A 21598-nucleotide genomic window follows, 5' to 3' on the forward strand; every position below is an offset into this window, starting at 1 on the left:
TTCTAGTTGGAAAGTATTTCACTTAGTAGTATTCGTTTTAGAGTGGAATACTGTTAAACAGTTTTTCACATTGCACTACATCCATGAAACAGAAAAGCAAAAATTAGTTACGCTTTACTCTTAGTTACCATAAATTTATTCTTCCGATGATAAATATTATATAACCTGGATTTAAAAAGCAAGAACTCTTTCACTGTATTAATTTATCTTTCAGATTTCCTCAAATATGATGTGATACAAATATAAACGTGTATCTCCTTATACATTTAAGGTCATAAGACCATAAACATATACAGTTCTCATGCTGTGTCTTTTTTCACTGTGTCCTTTTCAAGGCTTCTTATCAGAGCAGTTGACTTTTCCAAATGAATGCTCTATATCAGTCAATGCCACTCTTTCCAAAGGAATGTTTCATTTTGACTAATGTACATAAAGCCCTTGCACAAACTATTAATCAGTTGGTTAATTTCTATGAGACATAGCTATAAACAAAGGTAAGTTTTGAGCCCTCTGAAGGAAGGACATGGCTGAAGAGTTACAAGTAGCATGAGAGGATTGGTGTTGCATTAACATGTGCTGCCTTTATTGTATTAGCGATTCCAAACAAGATCCTGTACACTTCAGAATTAAAATAAATTCAATTCAGGGACTCTATAATATCCAGGGAGAAAAAACTTTTTTATTAAAAATGAGAGTTTTTCTAGATGTTTGTACTTCTTTGCTCCCCTCTTTGTTTTTTGTTTTTGATGAGTCTAGTAGCGGCATGTGTTAAAATGGACCTCAAAGATATCTCTAGTTCCAACACTCATGTTGTGGGCAGGATTGCTAATCACTAAATCATGCACTAGATCAGACTGCCCAGGGCCCCATCCAATGTGGCCTTGAATATCTTCAGGAAAGGAGCATCCACAACTTCTCTGGGCGGCCTGTGCCAGTGCCTCACCACACTCTCAGTGAAAAATTTCCCCCTGACACCTAATTTAAATCTTCCCTCTTTAGTTTAGAATCATACTGCATTGTGCTATCACTATCCACTCACATAAAAAGTTGATTTCCCTCCTGAAAAAAAAATTCCCTCCCTATAGTACATAAAGTTTTGTCTTTCTAGACTGCAGTTTGAGCTAAGTCGGAGGGATAAAACATGCACAAACTTGCATCTGCCTTCAGGAGATGTGAACTGATTTTCTCTCCACAAATACTCATAGACAGTTTTGAGTTTGATTCTTAGTGCCTGTTGTGCATAGATGTCTCAACACAAAAATGAAGATGCAGCCTACACATACTAAAACCTAGTATTCTGTGAGAAATGGCATTTCTGGTTCTAAAAATATTGTCTGAAGAAGTAAAATATATAATTTCATACATTTCATGTGGGTTTTCAACTTGATTCTCAGTTGTCACACTGCTCTTAGTTGAACAGATAATTGATTTTTATTCTAAAAGGGTGAAGGTCTAGAAGAGACTACACTGAAATTGAACATTTCTAGATAATTCTTTTAAATTTCTCTTCCATTGTTGTACTTCAATACAAAGCAATACAAAGAACAAAGCTTGGTGCAGAATTTAGGTCAGTTTGCAAATTGTTCTTCCAGGCTACCAACAAGTGATGGCAGTGCATCCAAAGGAAAACAGCAAACCAGTGAACCTGTTCATATTTTAAAGAGATCTTTTGCCAGAACAGTTTCAGTGGTGAGTATTATCAAAAATCCTATTTCCTGCGTGTTCATTCATACTTAACAAAACTGAAAGGTGTGCATGTGGAAGTAACATATGATTTTTTTTCTGTCTACTTATCATGACAGATATGGGTACAGTGATATAAAGAACTTCAGTGTTTTATTTTTGTTCGTTTGTTGATTTTGGTTTTACTTTTTCTGAAGATTTCTTAAAATTAAGCCTAAGCTAAGATAGGTATTGACTGATCTGCAGTGACTCAGTGCAGATTAAGCAAGTAAAATTTACTGAAAAATCTGTGTTACAGATGAATACAGTTTATAGTTCTTAAATAATTGAGAGGCATCACATGCACAGTATTGTAACATACAAATTGACTTATTATGCTAAAGCTATTTCTCCTCTGGAGCAGGTCCAGAGGAGGGCCATGAAGATGATCAGAGGGCTGGAGCACCTCCCCTATGAGGACAGTCTGAGAGCTGGGGCTCTTCATCCTGGAGAAGGCTCTGTGGAGACCTTACAGTGGCCTCCCAGTACCTACAGGAAAGCTGGGGCGAGGGACTCTTTATAAGGGCAGGTAGCAACAGGACAAGGGGAAATGGCTTTAAACTGGAAGAGGGTAGATTTAGACTAGATATTAGGAAGAAATTCTTCACTGTGAGGGTGATGAGACACGGGAACAGGTTGCCCAGTGAGGTTGTGAATGCCCCATCCCCGTGGAAGCATTCAAGGCTGGGCTAGATGGGACTTTGAGCAACCTGGTCTAGAGGGAGGTGTCCCTACCTCTAGCAGGAGGGTTGGAACTGGATGATCTCAAAGGTCCCTTCCAACCCAAACCATTCTATGATTACAGTGAAGTATTCTCTGCTTTCTCTGGCTGCTTGTTCTCAAGTAGATTTTATGTCTTGTACAGTAGATGTTTGTAGTCACAAACCTGGATATAGATAATTTTTGCTTTTCATCTTATTATCATAGAATCATAGAATCACAAGGTTGGAAACGACCTGTAAGATCATCTAGTCAAACCGTCTTCTCATCACCACTGCTACCACAAGGTACTAAACCATATCTTGTAGCTCCTCATCCAGACATCTCTTGAACACTGCCGGGACAGCGACTCTACCACCTCCCTGGGCAGGCCATTCCAATGCCTGACCACTCTCTGAGAGAAAAAGTTTTTCTCATGTCTAACCTAAACCTCCTCTGGTACAACTTGTGGCCATTTCCCCGGGTCCTGTTTGTTGCCTGGGAGAAGAGGCCAAACTCCTCCTCACCACAACCTCCCTTCAGGAAGTTGTAGAGTGCCATGAGTCTTCCCTGAGCCTCTTCTTCTCCAGACTAAACAGTCCCAGCTCCCTCAGCCGCTCCTCATAAGACTTGTGCTCCAGACCCCTCACCAGTTTTGTTGCCCTTCTCTGGACACGTTCCAGGGCCTCAATGTCTTTCTTGTAGCGAGGGGCCCAAAACTGAACACAGTACTCGAGGTGCAGCCTCATCAGTGCTGAGTACAGGGGGATGATGACCTCCCTGCTCCTGCTGACCACACTATTCCTAATGCAGGCCACTTGGCCACTTGGGCACACTGTTGGCTTATGTTCAGCACATTGTCGGCTCATGTTCATTGCGCTGCAGAAAGTTCATTTTTTTTTGTTTTCTTTTTAATACAAAACCTGTCTTCCTTCCATATCCTTTAAATAGGAATGCTTTGAGTCTTTATTGAGCATTCTTCACTGGAGCTGGACAACACTGGTGCTAGGAGTTGAAGAACTTCGTGGACTGAAAGGATTCCAATATACTGCTACTCTGTTAGATCTAGAAAGGTTGCGTTTTGTGGGTACTTGCTGTCTGAGGTTGCTGAGGGTCTACACCTGTGAAATATATCCAATATCAGGTATTTTTTTTGGTTCACTTGTTTCCTATTTATTAGCAAATAATAATGTGTGGGGCATTGAAAAATTGATCAAAGTATTCTTGTAGAGTGTGCTGTAGGATGAAATTGTTTGTACAGATATCTTTATTGGAGCAATTAAGAGGTTTGCACTCAGAAATGGGATACTTGCAATTAACTGCTTAACAATTGTTCATCACCCTATGTTTGCACTGAAACTCAAGTGTATTTCCATTTTTGGTTACAATTGATAGTCAGGATCTCTTAGTCTATTTTGTTTCTTCATTTTTTTTGCATTTCTCTGCATAATAGCTGTTTTGGTAATGAATACAATTTAAATTTTAAATGTTTTTCATGCCTATAGTTTAGCAGTACATACGTTAAATTGCAGTATGTATTATGAAAAACTAGAAAATTGGAAGTTTCTGATGTTCCAATTTCTTTGATGTACTTTAACACCCTTTGCTGTTTCGCTTTGTTAAATTAACTTCTCTAAATATAGATTCATTAGTGTTGCTAAGTTCTAGCTATAATACTTGCTTGTACAATATGCATTTTATATGAATTTTGCTGTACATTAATGCTCTTCTTTTTGTAACCTAGCTACAGCTAAGGCGGTTGTAGAAGAAACCAGTAAACTGGCAGATTGCATTGGAAAAACTAGGACCTTGCTGAGAAAAATTCTATCTGAAGGAGTTGATCATTGCATGATCAAGTTGGACAATGATCCCCAAGGATATCTCAGTCAGCCCTTGAGTCTTTTAGAAGCTGTTCTTCAAGAATGCCATAATACTTTTACAGCTTGCTTTCATTCATTTTATCCAACACCATCTCTCCAGTGGGCATGTCTTTGTGACTTGCTGAATTGTTTGGACCAGGTATTTTAAAATGCCACAAGTGAATATTACAACTTAGATTGCTCTTCTGCTCAATGAATCTAAGCACTATTTAAATTCATTATTCATTTTGTATGTTAATCCTGAATTGCAGTTTGAATTCTGCTATGGTTAAAAAAAAAGAAAAAAAGAAAAAAAAAAGAAGACGATTGCAGATTCAGCAAATAGAAACTTACGTCTCCTTTAGCAAAGAGATTTTTTCTCTGGGACAGTAAAGAAAATCTACTGTAGCTATTAGCAGCTGCTTTTTCAGTGTGTAGTCCACACTTACTGTATGATTTCTGTTGCTGCACATTGCTTAAAAGCATATTTGCTTAAAAGCATATCTATGACATTTTTTATACAATTTTATCGGTAATAATTGAATAATTTCTCAAATAATTTCTCATTATTAAATTTTGCAACTGTGCTCTCATCCAGCATAGTGGATGAGATACTAGCGGTGTTATCCTATGTGCAGCGTTTTCTGACCGTCTTGCTAATTACGAACAATCATCCTATGTCTAAGTATTCTAGTTGTTTGTTTGCATAGATTGCAATGATATATAAACAGTTTGTTTCTTGGCTTGAAAATTCATTTATTGTATTAAAATTTAAGAGGGAACCAGTTCTTTAATGTATTAGTCTAATTAAGTTTTGATTAATTATAAGAGGTCTTTGAGGGGTCTCTCAATTTCAGAAGTAGTTTTCATGGGTTTATTATTTTAAAACATGGTAGACAGTGAATTTTAATTATTCCAATGTGAAAGATCTAAATGAAAGTTCATTAGGAGAAGTTAATGTAAAATTAACAGAATAGGTATATTAAATAGTTTATTTAAATAATTTTTATAACTACTATAAAACTGAAAAATTCCTTTCAGAAGTGTTCTTCCTCACTGACCTTGAATGCAGCAGTACCTTTCTAATTACTTCTTTTTGTGCTTTTAGGATATCCAGGAAGCAAATTTCAAAACCTCCAGTAGTCGGCTTCTTGCTGCTGTTATGTCTGCTCTCTGCCACACGTCAGTAAAACTGACCTCTATCTTTCCAATTGCTTATGATGGAGAAGCATTGCTGCGATCAGTGGTCAAACAAGTCAGCACTGAGAATGACTCTGCTCTGGCCCATCGTTTCCCCCTTTTAGTTTCACATATGGAAAAACTGAGTCAGGTCAGGATATACTTTAAAAATCTCAAAATGTGTTTACTTTGCAGCAAGTTATGTATATTCAAATTTTGACTAAATAAGGATGAAACTGTATTTGGCTAAGTGCTTCCTTTTTAAAAAACTGTTTTCAGGAACTCTCAGTATTTTAGTGAATTTTTATCTTTTGATCTGGAATACTTCATACAATTCTTTCTTGTTTCAGAAAAAAATGTTTCTTGTTTATTTTTGAGTGTTAATCTAGGGGAAATATAGTTCAGAATTGTCTTCTGTTGGACAGTCTTTCCTGCAAGTTTCTCAGCTTTTGCACATGGTCACAGGAGTAAGTATGCAGATAGATTCAGTGCTTTGAGGAAGAATAAGAGGACACATCTTTGATAAGAAAAAGTCATGTCTCAAAAACTGTAATCTTTAAATGAGTCAGTGAGCGGTTTAGACAAGGAAAGTCCAGTTTGTATAGTTTTCAACATTATCCTGATCAAAAGATATTGAATGCTGTTTTTTTGCAGTTGTAGTATCTTCTATTTAGGAAAAGATATACGAATATAAAGGGTAAAGATGAAAAAGATCTGGAACTGCTTGATAATAATATTCAGTTTAGAAGACAAGAACGATTAAGGTCTTACAAAACTGTGACTAATACATGAAAGGTAAATACTAAATAAAAGTGGAGTCTGCTAATAACAAAACTGTGGAGACTTTAGCTAAAGGTAAATTCAAAACAGAGCTGTTTTTCTGAGACCATGTCTCTAACATGTAACATCTCTCTGCAGACCATTTTTGTGCTAGAATTTTCATGGACATAGACAGCAGCTTCATAAGTTAATGAAAAAATAGCCCTCCCAAACTGTTAAATGCTAAGATAGTATTTTCATCTCAGATACAGCTCTTTCTTAACGTCTAAAGATCAAGTGTTATGTGTGGCTATCAATACAGGTTTGCATGATGTGATTGTTGACTTCCCTGTACATACAGTGTTGAGTATTCATGGGAGATAAAATAGTGAGAAGGACAAACCTTTGTTTCCAATCAGTAGAGCTAGCTTTATTTTCCTTATTGGGAATGACTTTCATGGTTAATTGTTCTGAAAAACAGTGGATATCACTGTTAGATAGACGAGATAGTAGGTACCTAAGCTTAGATTTATTTTACCTTCTTAGTTCAAGAAGGAAAACCAGTTTTTCTTAGTTTCCTGTCCCTGGCTTTGTCTTTCTTGTTTGCACAGAAATTCTCTTCACTAACAACAAAGCCAAAAACCTTCTGAGTTTCTTTCTAGACAGTGGAGAAATCATGGTGTGGAGATCTCAGTAGGTAGCTGTAATCTATTTAATGCTTAAACTCCATATGTCAGGGAGGGCTGTAAGAAATACTACCTCCTGATAGGACACCTAGATATTTTTCCTATATAGTAAACAATGTGAATGCCAGTTCATTCTGGAAATTAAGAATATCTAGTTTTGTTTTTTTTTTTTCCAAAGGAGTACGTGCAGTGATAGCCTTGAGAATATTTAGATTTATTTTTTTTTTACCCACGAGACATTTGTTTTTCTTAATGTCACTGAATCTTCAATTACCTAATGTTTGTAATGTACAGAAAGCAAATTTTAAAAGAATAAACAATATTATGTGCCATTTTTGTCTTCATCGTGCAGAGTGAAGAAAATGTTTCAGGGATGACAAGCTTTCGGGAAGTGCTGGAAAAGATGTTAGTCATTGTTGTTTTACCAGTCCGGAACAGCCTTAGGAGAGAAAATGAACTTTTCTCTTCACATCTGGTTTCTAATACCTGTGGGTTGCTTGCTAGTATTGTGAGTGAGCTTACAGCATCAGCATTAGGATCTGAGGTAAAGTTTCTTAAGTTCATTTCTAGAAGTCGTCGATTAGTACAGATATATTATGAAAGTCATACAGACTGTGACAGTGGTTCTATCAATGTACATATCTATCAGAGATATTGGAATTGTTCTCAGTAGCTTTCAGACATGTAAGTTTTTTAAAAGCATATATATTCACTATGTTAGTTGAACAATGTTGAAAAATAGCTACTTTATTATGGCTGAAGAGTACTGTAATTTTTATTTATTTTTTTTTTACAAAGTGAGTATTTTTCTTTTTTGCATGCACACCCATGCAAGTACACACTCAAAATATATTGTTTTAGAGCTCATTGGAGGCAGTGCCACATCTCGGAGTGTTTCTGTATCTCCCATTTTATCATAGGGTCCTCCACATGTCCTGCCTGCTTTTGACTGCAGGTCAGAATTTGCTTTTTGGGTTGTGTAGCTTTCTCTTGTATACACTTGATCCTCCTTAATATTATTGTCCTTTGCATATTCAATATTAAAGAATAAATTTTTCAAATCCCTGCATATATGTATTCTTTCATTAGACTGTCTCCAGCTAGTTTGTTTTGTATTGGAAAATTGAGAATGGTAATGAATCTAAATTTTTTAAATCCAGATATGCTTATGTATGAAGCTATCATATTGTTAAATGATAGGAATTTATTCAGTCTTATTAAACTCACATCCCAGTTTATGTACTATCAGCAATTTATTTTATTTTTTTTTCACAGAATGTACATAACCTTTGGTTGCATTGATTAAATATATTTTTATTATTATGTAATATCTGTTTCTTTACTCTCTTGGTCTTGACCATATTTCAGGCAGAAATATGCAACTCTTCTTGGAGCATGGCTAAATTTTATGTTTTTTGATGATTCATATTATATATGTTTAAATATGTGAAAAATTTAGGAATAAGATTTCTAGTTATCTCTCGCTATTTCATAATTACTGCAAAATATATTACTTTTTTAGATAATATTTAAAAGAAGCTGATATGTGGCATCTTTTATGTCTTTATGTATGAGTTGGCTTAAAATTTTCCCAGTTGAAAAAATTAAATTTTAATTCACTTTACTTGTGTTTTCTTTCTTTAAGTTGTCTTGTATTTAGCAGTTAACTTTTCCTGCTTTTATTTAATTTTCTACAGGTTGATGGTCTGAACTCTCTTCATTCTGTCAAATCCACTCCAAACAGATTCACTAAAACAAGTCAGGGAAGAAGCTGGAATACTGGGAATGGATCTCCTGATGCAATATGTTTCTCTGTGGACAAAGCTGGCATCGTTGTAGTAGGATTTTCCGTTTATGGTGGAGGAGGAATTCATGAATATGAGCTGGAAGTATTAGTTGATGATGTAAGTACTACATTTGAAAAAAAAGCTGAAGAAAATATTTTTCCATAATATATTCCACAATGAAATATTGTAACATGCTTATACAGTCTAAGCTACCAGTGCAGCTGTAAGGTTTTTTGCTTATGTTTTGGTAGTGATTTTTGTGGTGTTTCAAGCTACATACAACTTCCAGTAGGTTCCTTAAGTCAATTATGACCTTGAAATCTTAATTACAGATAATGTTTGTATTCAGATTTTCACTTCTAAATGTAAGTTAGAAACAGGTATGTCTCCATATACTGCAAAGGAAAATAAGAAAAAAAAGTACTCCAATTTAAAACATTTTACACCAATAATTAAAAAAATAAAAGAATAGCCTGCCAGTGTGGTCAGACTGAAGACATCTTTTGTGCTTTTAAAGTACTCACCTATAACATACATACTTTGTATTCTTGTGATGAAGACACACTTCTGTTCTTTTAAACTCACTTGTTCATTTTAAGTGACTATTCTAATTTCTTTTGAAGGACAAGCATAGGTTGCTATGAAAGATTTTCTGTCTGCTCAGTAATTTTCTTGTTAATTGAAAAACTTCACTATTGACTCTAAACAATTCTTTTTTTGTTTTATTTGTAATTATTTGTACAACAAATTTTGCAAGGAAGCATTATATATTTGCGTATTTGAAGATGCATATTTGCATGTGTGCTATGTATTTGTAATGTAAACATATTAAAATGACATTGTTTCTTTGATTTAGAGTGATCATACTGGAGATTCAACTCATTCTCATAGATGGACATCATTAGAGTTGGTTAAAGGAACTTACACCACAGATGATTCTCCCAGTGACATAGCTGAAATTAGACTTGACAAAGTTGTGCCACTGAAGGTAAATAAAAGAAGTACATGTCTGTAGGTTTCTTGTGAAACAACTCTCATGACTTGCAAAAGCAAACAAAAAAACCAAAAACTAGAATGTTCAGTGTAATTTTTTTTTTACTCATTTACAATTGATCTTGATATCTTTGCTTTATGAATTGTCAGTTTCGCACTGAAAAGTGCAAATCGTAGAAGCAAAAAGAAATTAGCACTTAACTTTTAAAATGGTATAAACCAGTTTGTAATTCCTGAGCAATTACACATCTTGAATGTACAGCTTTCTTGTGTACAATTTGGTACCTTGACACTTTGCAACCAATTAGAAGAAATCATAGAATAGTTTGAGTTGGAAGATCATCTAATTCCAACTCCTCTTTCATGAGCAGCAATACCTTCCACTAGAATAGATTACTCAAAGCCCCATCTAACCTAGCCTTCGAACACCTCCAGGGATGAGGCATTCACAGCTTCTCTGGGGAACCTGTTCCAGTGCCTCACCACCCTCACAGCAAAGAATTTCTTCTTTAGAGGGTAGATTTAGATTAGATCTTTTAGTTTAAAGCCATTACCCCTGTCATTACATTCCTTCACAGAGTTCTTCCCCATCTTTCCTGGAGACCACCTTTAGGTACTGGAAAGCTGCTGTAAGGTCTTCCCAGAGCCTTCTCTTCTCCAGGCTCAACAACTCAATCAGCCTGTCTTCGTAAGAGAGTCCTCTTACGACTCCAACAGATCCAACGGGTCCATCCTTCTTTGTTGGTGTGGCTTCAGACCTGGGCACTCCAGGTGGGGCCTCATGAATGCAAAGCAGAGAGGGAGAATGACTTGGGTTGGAATCATCTCCCTTGACTTGCTGGCCTCATTTCTTTTGTTGCAGCCTAAGGAGTGGTTGGCTCTCTGGGCTGCAAGCACACAGTGCTGGCTCATGTTGTTTTACATTAACCAGCACCCCAAAGTCCTTTTCCTCTGCACTGCTCTCAATCCATTCTCTGCCCAACCTGTATTTGTGCTTGGGATTACCCTGACCCATGTGCAGGACCTTGCACCTGAACTTGTTGAACTTCATACAGTTCACACGTGGCAAAGTCTCAAGCCTGTCTAGGTCCCTCTGTAGGGTATCCCATCCTTCCAGTGTGTTGACAGCACCATGCAGCTTGATATTGCTCACAGACTTGTTGAGAGTACACTCAATCCCATTGCCTACATCACCAAGAAAGATGTTAAGTAGTCCTGGTCCCAGTACCAAAGTAATACTGTACTTAAGTTTTATTCTGCAGCTAGGGAGCATGAAGCAACTTCGACTTCTGTTAAGTATTTTTTTTGGTCAGTTACTAATGCAAAATAATAAGTATAACAGAATCATAGAATCATAGAATGGCCTGGGTTGAAAAGGACCACAATGATCATTAAGTTTAAACCCTCCTGCTACGTGCAGGGTCGCCAACCACTAGACCAGGCTGCCCAGAGCCACATCCAGCCTGGCCTTGAATGCCTCCTTGGGCAACCTGTTCCAGTGTGTCACCACCCTCTGTGTGAAAAACTTCCTCCTAATATCTAATTTAAACCTCCCCTGTCTCAGTTTAAGACCATTCCCCCTTGTCCTACCACTATCCACCCTCGTAAACAACCTCTCCCCCTCCTCTTTATATGCTCCCTTCAAGTATTGGAAGGTTGCAATGAGGTCTCCCCAGAGCCTTCTCTTCTCCAAGCTAAACAAGCCCAGTTCCCTCAACCTTTCCTCACAGGAGAGGTGCTCCAGCCCTCTGATCATCTTAGTGGCCCTCCTCTGGAGCTGCTCCAAGAGCTCCACGTCCTTCCTGTAGTGGGGGCCTCAGGCCTGAACACAGTACTCCAGATGGAGCCTCACATAGAGGAGGACAATCACCTCCCTCTCCCTGCTGGCCCCTCGTTTTTTAATGCAGCCCAGAACACAGTCGGCCTTCTGGGCTACAAGCGCACACTGCTGGCTCATGTCCAGCTTCTCGTCCACCAGGACCCCCAAGTACTTCTCCACAGGGCTGCTCTCAAGGAGGTCTTCCCCCAGTTTGTATAAATACCTGGGATTGCCCTGACCCAAGTGCAGCACCATGCATTTAGCCTTATTGAAGGTTTTCATGGGCTGTTTTCTCCAGCCTGTTCAGGTCCCATGGGGCCGGATGATATCCTTCCTAGGGTTCTGAAAGAGATGGCTGATGTGGCTGCCAAGTCATTCTCCATCATATTTGAAAAATCATGGCTGTCTGGTGAAGTCCCCGGTGAATGGAGAATGGGAAACATTACTCCAATTTTTAAGAAAGGAAGAAAGGAAGATCCGGGGAACTACAGGATAATAAAACTCTCATAAAACTGTGAAGCCTAACTTATGTACTTGTTTTATACTGTTTATTATTTTTGCCTCTCCTTTTTAAGGAAAATGTGAAATATGCAGTTCGTTTAAGGAATTACGGAAGCCGAACTGCCAATGGAGATGGAGGAATGACCACAGTTCAGTGTCCTGATGGTGTAACATTTACCTTTAGCACATGTAGTCTGAGCAGTAATGGCACAAACCAAACACGGGGACAAATTCCACAGATTCTGTATTACAGGTTTGTGTGTTATCATGATCTATTTCTATGAAAAGTTAATGAGAACAGTCATGCTGCTATACAATTTTTTTTTTAAAGAGATATAACAGAAATAAATGCATCTGGAGTGTGTTTGTGTGTTAATTCTCTAGCAGAATTAATGTGTTCTTTCAGTGTAATTTCAGTCCTTGGATTTAACATGTTTCTGATTAGGACAGAAGTATGTTGGAAGGATTCATTGGAAATATGGAAATATTGGAAATTGGAAATATGCAGTTGCATTAAAAAGCTGGGAGACTGACAGCAAAATTACAGTTCTAGGAGACAGTGAAAAAAAAACACCTTTCTGTAGGAGTGTTTTATTGAAGTCATAGGGAAGTTTCTCTGCTGTACGTTTCATTTGGTTTTACTTTGAACTATTCCATGTAAAATCAAGTCATTGAGCATGCAGAGCTGCTAGTTCTGGAACTTTAATGTTCTGTTCTGTAATGTTGTTTGGAAGATCAAAACTTTCTAAACACAAGAAATCCAGTAGAATGGGAAATTTACCTGTTGACGGAGTGATTTCAGTAGTCTATGCAAAAACTGAATCACTATCATCTTGAAGACTTGAATTGGCTTAGTTCTGATTGGGCTGCTTTGAAAGTATAAATCAAAATAGACATTTTATATGTCTTAGGAAAATTATAATTTATTAGTAGAAGCTAATTTGACATAGGGTAGATTTTAAAGAGAAAACTATTTGTTGAGGATAAACCTTACACTGCATTTCAAAAGCAAAATTAATCTTTAGAATGGAGAGTGAGAATCTTTTTCACAGTTACAGCACAGAAACATTAATTGAAAGAGTTTTACTGGTTTCTGTAAAGTGTTTAGGAAAGCATTTCTAAGATTTGAAAGACATCCAGTCAAAGCAGACATTTCAGAAACATACTGAAACAGGCAAATACTGTGGTGTTGCCTCCAAGGCATCTTCAGTGGTTGACTTCTGTTGTTTCTTTTATTATTTTATCATAAATTAATTGTTTTAATTATTCTGTGCCAAAAATAAGTCAGCCATGTTTGAGGTAATTTTCTATTTTATGAACTTATTTTTAATCTGCCATCCAGGAGTGAGTATGACGGAGATCTGCAATCACAGCTTTTGAATAAAGCTAATGAAGAAGACAAAAATTGTAGCAGGGCTCTTTCTGTTGTGAGTGCTGTTGTACGAGCAGCCAAAGACCTGTTGCACAGGGCTCTTGCTGTAGATGGTAAGATTTTTGATAATTGACTTCCAAAATTTACTTTTCAAATCTTCTTTCTTTGTTAGAGAGATTTGAGAGTAGAAAATCGATGACAAAGCAATTGTGATATTTCTCTTCTGCCTTCAAAGATTATTTTTCTAACATGTCACAGCTCTACATATTGAACTGGGGATAATGAACTGAGAGTAAATTTCTAAGTCTTTGAGTTGCCCTTGAGCTGTCATAGGCATATACTTCATATAAACTTGTTCATCACTTTAGCAAACATATTAAAGCTAGTAAGATTCTGCATTGCCAAAACATATACTTTAATGGGTCACTTCCAAATTTTATTGCATGTTTTGCACACTAGCAGGAAAACTGATAAATGTAGTGTGTTTATAAGCACTTAAACATCTGTTTTTGAGAAATTGAGATGTTAGTCTTAAAATGTAATGCTTTTAAGCTATATCAAAGGAATCCATAGTATTGAGTACTGTTACAGAAATTGATTTTGAGCGCTGGGAGGGGCATGTTTCACTAGATTTTATAGCATAGAAAATATTAACACAGTTATACAAAATGGCAAAGAATCAATAAATTATGTTATAAAATAAGGACATTTTAAATACTGTATGTAATGACATGCTTATCTCAGGTGAACTTTGCACATTTATAATTTGATTTTTAATTACGGGTGCCTAGACAATGAAAGTAGTGTATAGTAAAAACTAATGGAGAAGCTGGAAGATTAATAAGAAGCAAACAAGAAAAACAAGATGTGTTTTCAACCATGATACAGTTATTATTACAAATAATATTATTTGTGTTATAATTGTCTTTGTTTAGCTGATGACATTCCAGAACTACTCAGCTCTTCCAGTCTGTTCTCAATGCTGCTTCCCCTCATAATAGCCTACATAGGACCAGTTGCAGCAGCAATCCCCAAGGTATGCTCCTCAACAGAAATTACTGAAAAAAAGTTAAGAACGTTATGTAAGGAAAAGGTTTGCTCTGAAAAACCTTTACATGATGTTTTTTTATGATTTTATGAATTAGTGTTTTATGTTTGGCCACTTGACTCATGATGAAATTTTCAACAGATAGGAATTTTAAAAATACATCATTCTTTAACTATGACTTTTTTTTAATTTATGTTGAAGTCATTATAAAACAACAGCAACAGCAACAAAAACCAAAAAACACAAACCTTAAGGAAGTAGATTAAAAAGATACAGCTTTGACACTAGGAAAAGACAAAGATAGAAGGATCTAGATTTATTACTTTTTGTTCAATATTGATGGAATAAACTTATAAAATATTATATAAATTCAGATTTTACAATGAATATCCAAAGCAATGGTAGCTATTTATTAGATGAAGTTTGTTTCTATCAAATTTACAGATGGGAAGACATAACGTATGTATAAAAATACTTTTCATGCGTTTAAGCAAAGCATGCTTAAACGTGTCTGAAAATTTTGAAAACTGTCATTGAATTTGCAAATGTCACTAATCCCTAGCTATTAGACATTATTATCTTGTATGTCTTTTTTGTGAACTGTAAGCTCCATTCTAACTTCTCTTGAAAGGGAGAGGGAAGAGGACCTGCTACTTAAAATCAAACATCCATTTATTTAAAATTTATTTGAAATTTGAATTACCTCGTTAGTATGATCAACTATAGTTTGCAGCAAGTGTTTTGCTTCGGAAGCATTCATCTCCTTTGAAAATTTCATAAAGATTACTGAGAACAATGCAGTGTTTATCAATACATGCATTACAAATGTTGAATACTGGAAAAATAACAGTTTTCTTGGAAAATAAACTATGACTGGAGTATGATTTTTAGACAGTGTTTCTTTTCTGTCAACGAGTAATTGTTCATTCATTTTAAAACTGGAGAATGTGTTTTAATGTACATATCTCACAGCTGTAAATACAGATTCTTATTCTGTTTTTTAATAAGTCTCTTATTTGAGATTAACCAAGTGGTGCTTTTTCTGCAAGGATTGTGTAGATGCAAAGTTGGAAAATGTGACAGAATGAATTGCGATAGTGATTTATTGAGAATATCCAAAATAGCCATTCTACAATGGTTGCAAGAAATGCAAGTTTGTGGGTTTTTTTCACCCAGTCATAAGTAATAATTTAGTGTATTTGGCATTATGTTACAGGTTGCTGTAGAGGTCTTTGGCCTAGTACAACAATTACTTCCTTCTGTGGCAGTTCTGAATCAGAAATATGCTCCTCCAGCTTTTAACCCCAATCAGTCTACAGACAGTACCACAGGAAACCAGCCAGAGCAAGGGCTTTCAGCTTGTACTACCTCTAATCACTATGCTGTTGTGGAAAGTGAACATCCCTATAAACCTGCCTGTGTTACACACTACAAGGTAAACAGTAGATCTTAAATTTAAACTTTTTATTTCTTAAATGTTTTTTTACATCATTTTCATTTTATCAGGATGCTGGATGAGAATACCTATTTAGGAAACTGTTTTGTATGTATTACGATTGTACTGTTTTCTGAAGAGAGTTCTCTTTCTTTACTAAGTATAAAGGGACCATGGAAATTTAACTTCAATTCAGGTTTCTAAGTGAAAGCACCTAAATTTGCTCATTCTTAGGTTTTCCTTCTGTCATGTACAGTTTATTTGCTCTAGTTGTATAGACTGTAGAATTTGGAATTCTTTATCTAACAGATGTTATCGAATCATGTCTCAGACATTCTTACCTAACACTGAAGATATGCTTTGTGAAAATGGTTAGCATCAGTTCTGGTCTAATTCATATGTATCTGTAACATAGGGATCCTTACACTGCTATTTTGGTCTGCCATTTAAATTCTTCACAAATTAGATTCACTTGAACTATGGTTTCACTTGGTCTCTGATGTTCTTTTGTGTTGACTCACTGTAAGTGGAATTCAGTCTGCCTTACATAGGTGACTTGATTAAAATAGATTTTCAGAATGTCAGTTGAGAGGGAATGATTTTATTCATCTAAGTAAAGGGCAGAGGCATAAATTACCTGTCTGAAATATAAATCCAGTGTTTTGTTTCCAGAACTAGTGAGTTCTGTAGTGACATTGATTTCAAAACAGTAAATCCAAGAATCCAAGATAACTATAGTTATCTGACATTCCTGAAGTGATGATTTTTATTATTGCTCTGAAAGTTTATGGAGCCTATCTGAAGCTGGTAGTATCTAGCTATTACTACTTTTAAAATACTGTAACTGTATGCTGTCGTAACGCAGACTATATTCATAAAATGCTTCAGCTGCTATTTGCAGGTTTGGGCAAGGCAGACATTGAATGTGTCTTTTAAGATTTGCATTTTAAAAGATAATTGAGAAGGTTCTTCAACACAGAAACAAACACAAATGGTATCCTGAGCATAAATACTTAATAATACTGGACATAAGTTAAAACACATGATCATATTTCAGTGTAAAGCATTTCAGGTGTATCTGAATTTCAAAAATAAATTATGTTAATGTGAAGTGTACTAAAACTATGTGAAATTACACAATTGAATCATTTTCATAGCCTGAAGCATTAAAAACAAAAGGCAAAAGAAATTCCAAAACGTAATAGTAGTGTTTTGTTTTGCTTTTCTTTAAAGGTAAAACAAAAAATCCCACAAAACATGCATGTAATTAGGTTTTTCTCCACTATTTTGTTTTAGGTAACCTTTCCTGAATGTGTCAGATGGATAACAATAGAATTTGACACTCAGTGTGGCACTGCTCAATCAGAGGATGTTCTTCGTTTACTAATTCCTGTCAGAATTGCACAGAGTCTGGGATTTGGACCAAAACATGCTTCTGTTCATGAAAATCTTAATTCATGGATAGAACTCAAAAAATTCTCGGGATCTTCAGGGTGGCCTACAATGGTATTAGTATTGCCAGGTAATAAATATAATTTACAATAATTTGTATTAATGTTCATTCTCAGTGAGGTTGAGGATGCCCCCTCTTTGGAAGCATTCAAGGCTGGACTGGATGGGGCTTTGAACAACCTGGTCTAGAGGGAGGTGTCCCTGCTTATGGCAGGGGAGTTGGAAGTAGATGATCTTAAAGGTCCCTTCCAATCCAAAACATTCTATGATTGTTAAAATAATTAACTATAAGTTTCACTTTTCAGCAAAATCATTCTAGAAAACAAAGTTGATGAAGTGTCTCCATCCAAGATGGCAAGAGACTGTTATGAGCCATCAACTGTGTATCTGTGGACTATGTTTATATTAAATTTCTTTTTTGAAGTGTTCATCTGCATATTATTTGTTTTTATTTCACATATTACTTATAAAGTCTGCATTTCACTTTTGTTCATGTGACAGATATATTCCAAAAGAAGAGAAATATTAGAAGTTCCTTTTAATTTATTTTTTCTGTTATTTTACTTCCTATAAGGAAATGAAGCTCTATTTTCTCTGGAGACTGCATCAGACTATGTGAAAGATGAAAAAGCTTGTTTTTATGGTTTCAAATGTTATGCAATTGGATATGAATTTAGTCCAGGATCTGATGAGGTAAGAAAAGAGTGGAAATGCTTCAAACGAACCTATTAATTCACTCTTATGTAGCCAGAAGGTCTTTTGGTAAAACTAACTGATCTGCACTTCTGACTAAATAGTACTGCAAAATATTTTTCAATTATTTGTGTATAATTTTTAAATTTGTGTCGTTTTAATTCTTTAACCTGAATATGTTGACATGGCTTTTTTTGTGTGTGGGATTTTTAATAACTATAACTTTCTTCAAATACATAGCGTTATGATTTTGTACATTACATCAATAAGAAATTCTGTAAAATTGTGAAACTTCTTTGTCTAGATGAGTCACTGAATTCATTATGGACATCATAGGAGTTATCTACCTGAAGTAGCAGTGCTAATATCACACGCCTTCTGTACAACAGTTAAGACTGCAAATATATTCTATAATAGAAAAGCATATTTTACAGTTTTTAAGCTCCCTTGCATCTCAAGACTGAAGCGTCCAGAAAAGTTGTTTGACAGCAATGTCTGTTCTTGCCATTTATTTTTAGAGCTTTGTCTGTGTTCACTTTACAGGTTCTGTGTAATCCTTGAATATGTTAAAATAGTTTATCTTCATAGAAAAGAGTGATGCTCCATTTATGGAATAAGAGCTTAACTTTAATTAGTGGAATTTGCATTAAGTAATTGGACATACAATGTAAATTTCTGTTCATTTGAGAGCTTTGTGATTACAACTTTCTGAGACATTACTAGTAGTAGAAAAGTGTGTATTGTGGCAACTGGTATGTTTTCTGTAGTTTAAAAGAGCGAGGTATCATAAGGTGCAGTTCGAGTCAGAGGGATACATTTTGTCTCATCAATTCTGTCTTTCCAAAGAACAAGCTACAACCATTATATCATGTATTAAAAGTCATTCCTTGTTAGGGAAGTCACTAGAAAAATTGAAAGATGCCATCGAATGACATTGTCACGGAAACGGGTTTATTTAGAATTATTAAACTTTGTTTAAACCTAGGATTTTGCAAAAATTGTCTTAGGTTTGTGCATTGGTGGTTAGAAGGAAAGGCTATTTTTCTGTTCATTTATTAAATCTACTAAAGCTACACCTGCATTGTGCATATAGGTCAATGGTTTTAGAAATATTATTAGTGTTTTTGTAGGTAACTGTTGGGTAGCTTGACCCAAATTTCACATATTTACTTGCTTACTATTTGAAAAGAATTTGAGACTTAAATATGCAGTTTTAATATTCAGTTTTAAATGCATTTTGGAGATTTTTCAGTCCGTTTGCAAGATCTGGGATTACTGACTTTGAAGGCTCCTTTGAAAAGGTTTTTGACCTGTTTTATATATTGACAGTTTCTGATAAATCTACCTAGAAAATCCATCAGATGGAGATTGTCCATCTTCATTGTTTGGTTGGTTTGGTTTGTTTGTTTTTCTCCTTCATGGAAGGAATTTGTTATAGGTTTCTTGAAAGTGATGGACTCTATCTACAGATTTAAGTCTGTAAGGGAAAATGTGAAAACATTTTTCTAATGCTAATAGAAAGAGGGAAGAGGAAAATGGTATTAACTTTAAGACAGGAAACATGAGCATTTTTGGTATAATATGTGGAATAGTACAGTTTAGAAGGCGAATTGCTTTGTAATCTGAATATTTGTCAGTAGATTTTTTTATTTGGGACTTCCCTTTCTGTTTAGCATCAGAAAATTACAATTAATCATGTTCTTACCAGGCTACCAATAGTTCAGTAGCAATAGTCAATGCTCTTACCTAGCTGAAGTGGTTCTAAAAACATTGGTACTGTGTCCCATGTCGTACTAAAATATGCCAGCCCAATTGTAAGACAAGAGAAATATCAGAGAGAAATTTAGAAATGGAACATACAAATAATATTTCTTAGGATAAAGTAGAATCAAGAAAATCCATCTGTTGTCATATTTTCTGAAATGCTATTTTTGTTTAAAAATTTGTTTAAATTTTAAGGGTATTATTCAGCTGGAAAAAGAATTGGCCAATTTAGGAGGTTCATGTGCAGCAGCTTTGATGAAGAAAGATCTAGCACTTCCTATTGGTAAGTCTGGCTCTAAGAACTTACTTCATTGTTGCTTCATTTTTTATGAATAAATTCTCTCTGTAAGTCCACATATTGCTTTTAGTTAAGGGTGATCATACACAATTGATTCTAAAACTGAATTAATCAACCAAGATATTTTTTTTTAAATGTTGTTATCTGCTTAAACTGTTATGGAGAGAATGGTTAAATCTAAACCAACTCACCCCATTCACAGGTGTAGTCTATCAGTGTACGAGCTATGTCCTACAGTTCTCTTGTGGTACTTCACAAATGTGCAGGTATCATATTTGTATTTCCCTTTCACTATTTTTTTCTCCCTACACTTCACACCTTTCTGAAAGAGCAACATGTGCAGCATTAAATTGTAAAATTTGAAATTATTTGTTTAAAATTGAGAGTGGCTATTGTGTTTGCAGACCTTGTAGCCTACACACTGCTATATTTTTTGCAGTTACAAGAATATCGCATACTTCTACGACAGATGCAGCAAATAGACATTTACAATAATCCAAATGCAATTTAAAATACAAGGATAAATAAGAGTTTATGAAAATTAATGAATATGGAAATTGAGTTAGAATGTTCTAATGATACAACCATATTATGTATAATAGCACTTAACCCAATTAACATTAATGTATAGAAAAAACAGTTTCATAATCTGTAATAAGATATCTTTTGGATCATTTCAATTTAGGAGTGCAAATAAGAGCTCAGATATTGTTAAGCAGACTGGCAGAGAAAAATATTTATTATTAAGCAGGAAGATATTATTCGGTGTGTAGTTAGAGCCACAAAACCTAATTTGATTTTTTTTTTTTTTTCAACCTGATACTTTGCTTGTGTATTTGAATGTGCAAATTTCTTACTTTGTTTTAGATAAGCACCTCAACTGCACTGGTAAATCTGTATTTCTCTCTCAAAAGTACAGGCAATTCTATCGTTTATTAAAAAGACTGCCCTCTTCTGTTTTCCTCCAAGCAGCTGCATTATCTCTTACTTTTGTTGATTTCCCTAGTACCCATTTATTGTGCTGTTCTCTTCTATAAAACAAAGAGGCTGAACTTGAAATGCTTCTAATATGACTTCCCAGTTTTTTTAATACTTCTTCTTCTATTTCAAAATAAGAATTTTTGTTTTTGTTTGTTTCTAATTTTGGTTGCCTAAAAGTATCAAGTGTAGATGATGTGTAGATTGTTCTTCCTGAAAGCATAGAAATCAAAATTGAAATAAAACATAAAGCCAAATCAGTTCTGCAGATTCAGCTGACTTACGAAAGGAACTGTGTGTGTGCTGCAGCAGAGGAAGGACACGTGCAGATGTAGGATGGTTTTCTGATTACTAAAGTAATTAATGTAACACTATAAATGATATATCTCAGCATTTACATAACACCAGCTCAAGGACTTCAAGTCTGTTAGTATGGCTGCCAGTACTGCAAAACTAATGACAAATAAGTGTGTGGAGTTTCTCTACAAGACCACTAGACTCTACGAATAAACAGAACTGATAAGTTACAGATAGGAGTGGTTTGTCCTTTGTGA

At 35.3% G+C, this 21598-nt stretch overlaps 1 protein-coding gene across 1 annotated transcript in view; it reads left to right on the forward strand.

Moving 5' to 3' along the window:
- Window positions 1-21598, forward strand: part of MYCBP2 (MYC binding protein 2) — a 208692-nt gene that overhangs the window by 104618 nt on the left and 82476 nt on the right. Inside the window, 14 exon segments of the mRNA XM_031552043.1 lie at window positions 1593-1689; window positions 3373-3565; window positions 4166-4440; window positions 5389-5610; window positions 7257-7448; window positions 8602-8808; window positions 9548-9679; window positions 12079-12257; window positions 13347-13489; window positions 14312-14412; window positions 15641-15859; window positions 17156-17381; window positions 17886-18004; window positions 19964-20051. Coding sequence (XP_031407903.1) covers window positions 1593-1689; window positions 3373-3565; window positions 4166-4440; window positions 5389-5610; window positions 7257-7448; window positions 8602-8808; window positions 9548-9679; window positions 12079-12257; window positions 13347-13489; window positions 14312-14412; window positions 15641-15859; window positions 17156-17381; window positions 17886-18004; window positions 19964-20051 — 2393 coding nt within the window.

The sequence above is a fragment of the Meleagris gallopavo genome, chromosome 1, assembly GCF_000146605.3.
Source record: "Meleagris gallopavo isolate NT-WF06-2002-E0010 breed Aviagen turkey brand Nicholas breeding stock chromosome 1, Turkey_5.1, whole genome shotgun sequence".
Lineage (NCBI taxonomy): Eukaryota > Metazoa > Chordata > Aves > Galliformes > Phasianidae > Meleagris > Meleagris gallopavo.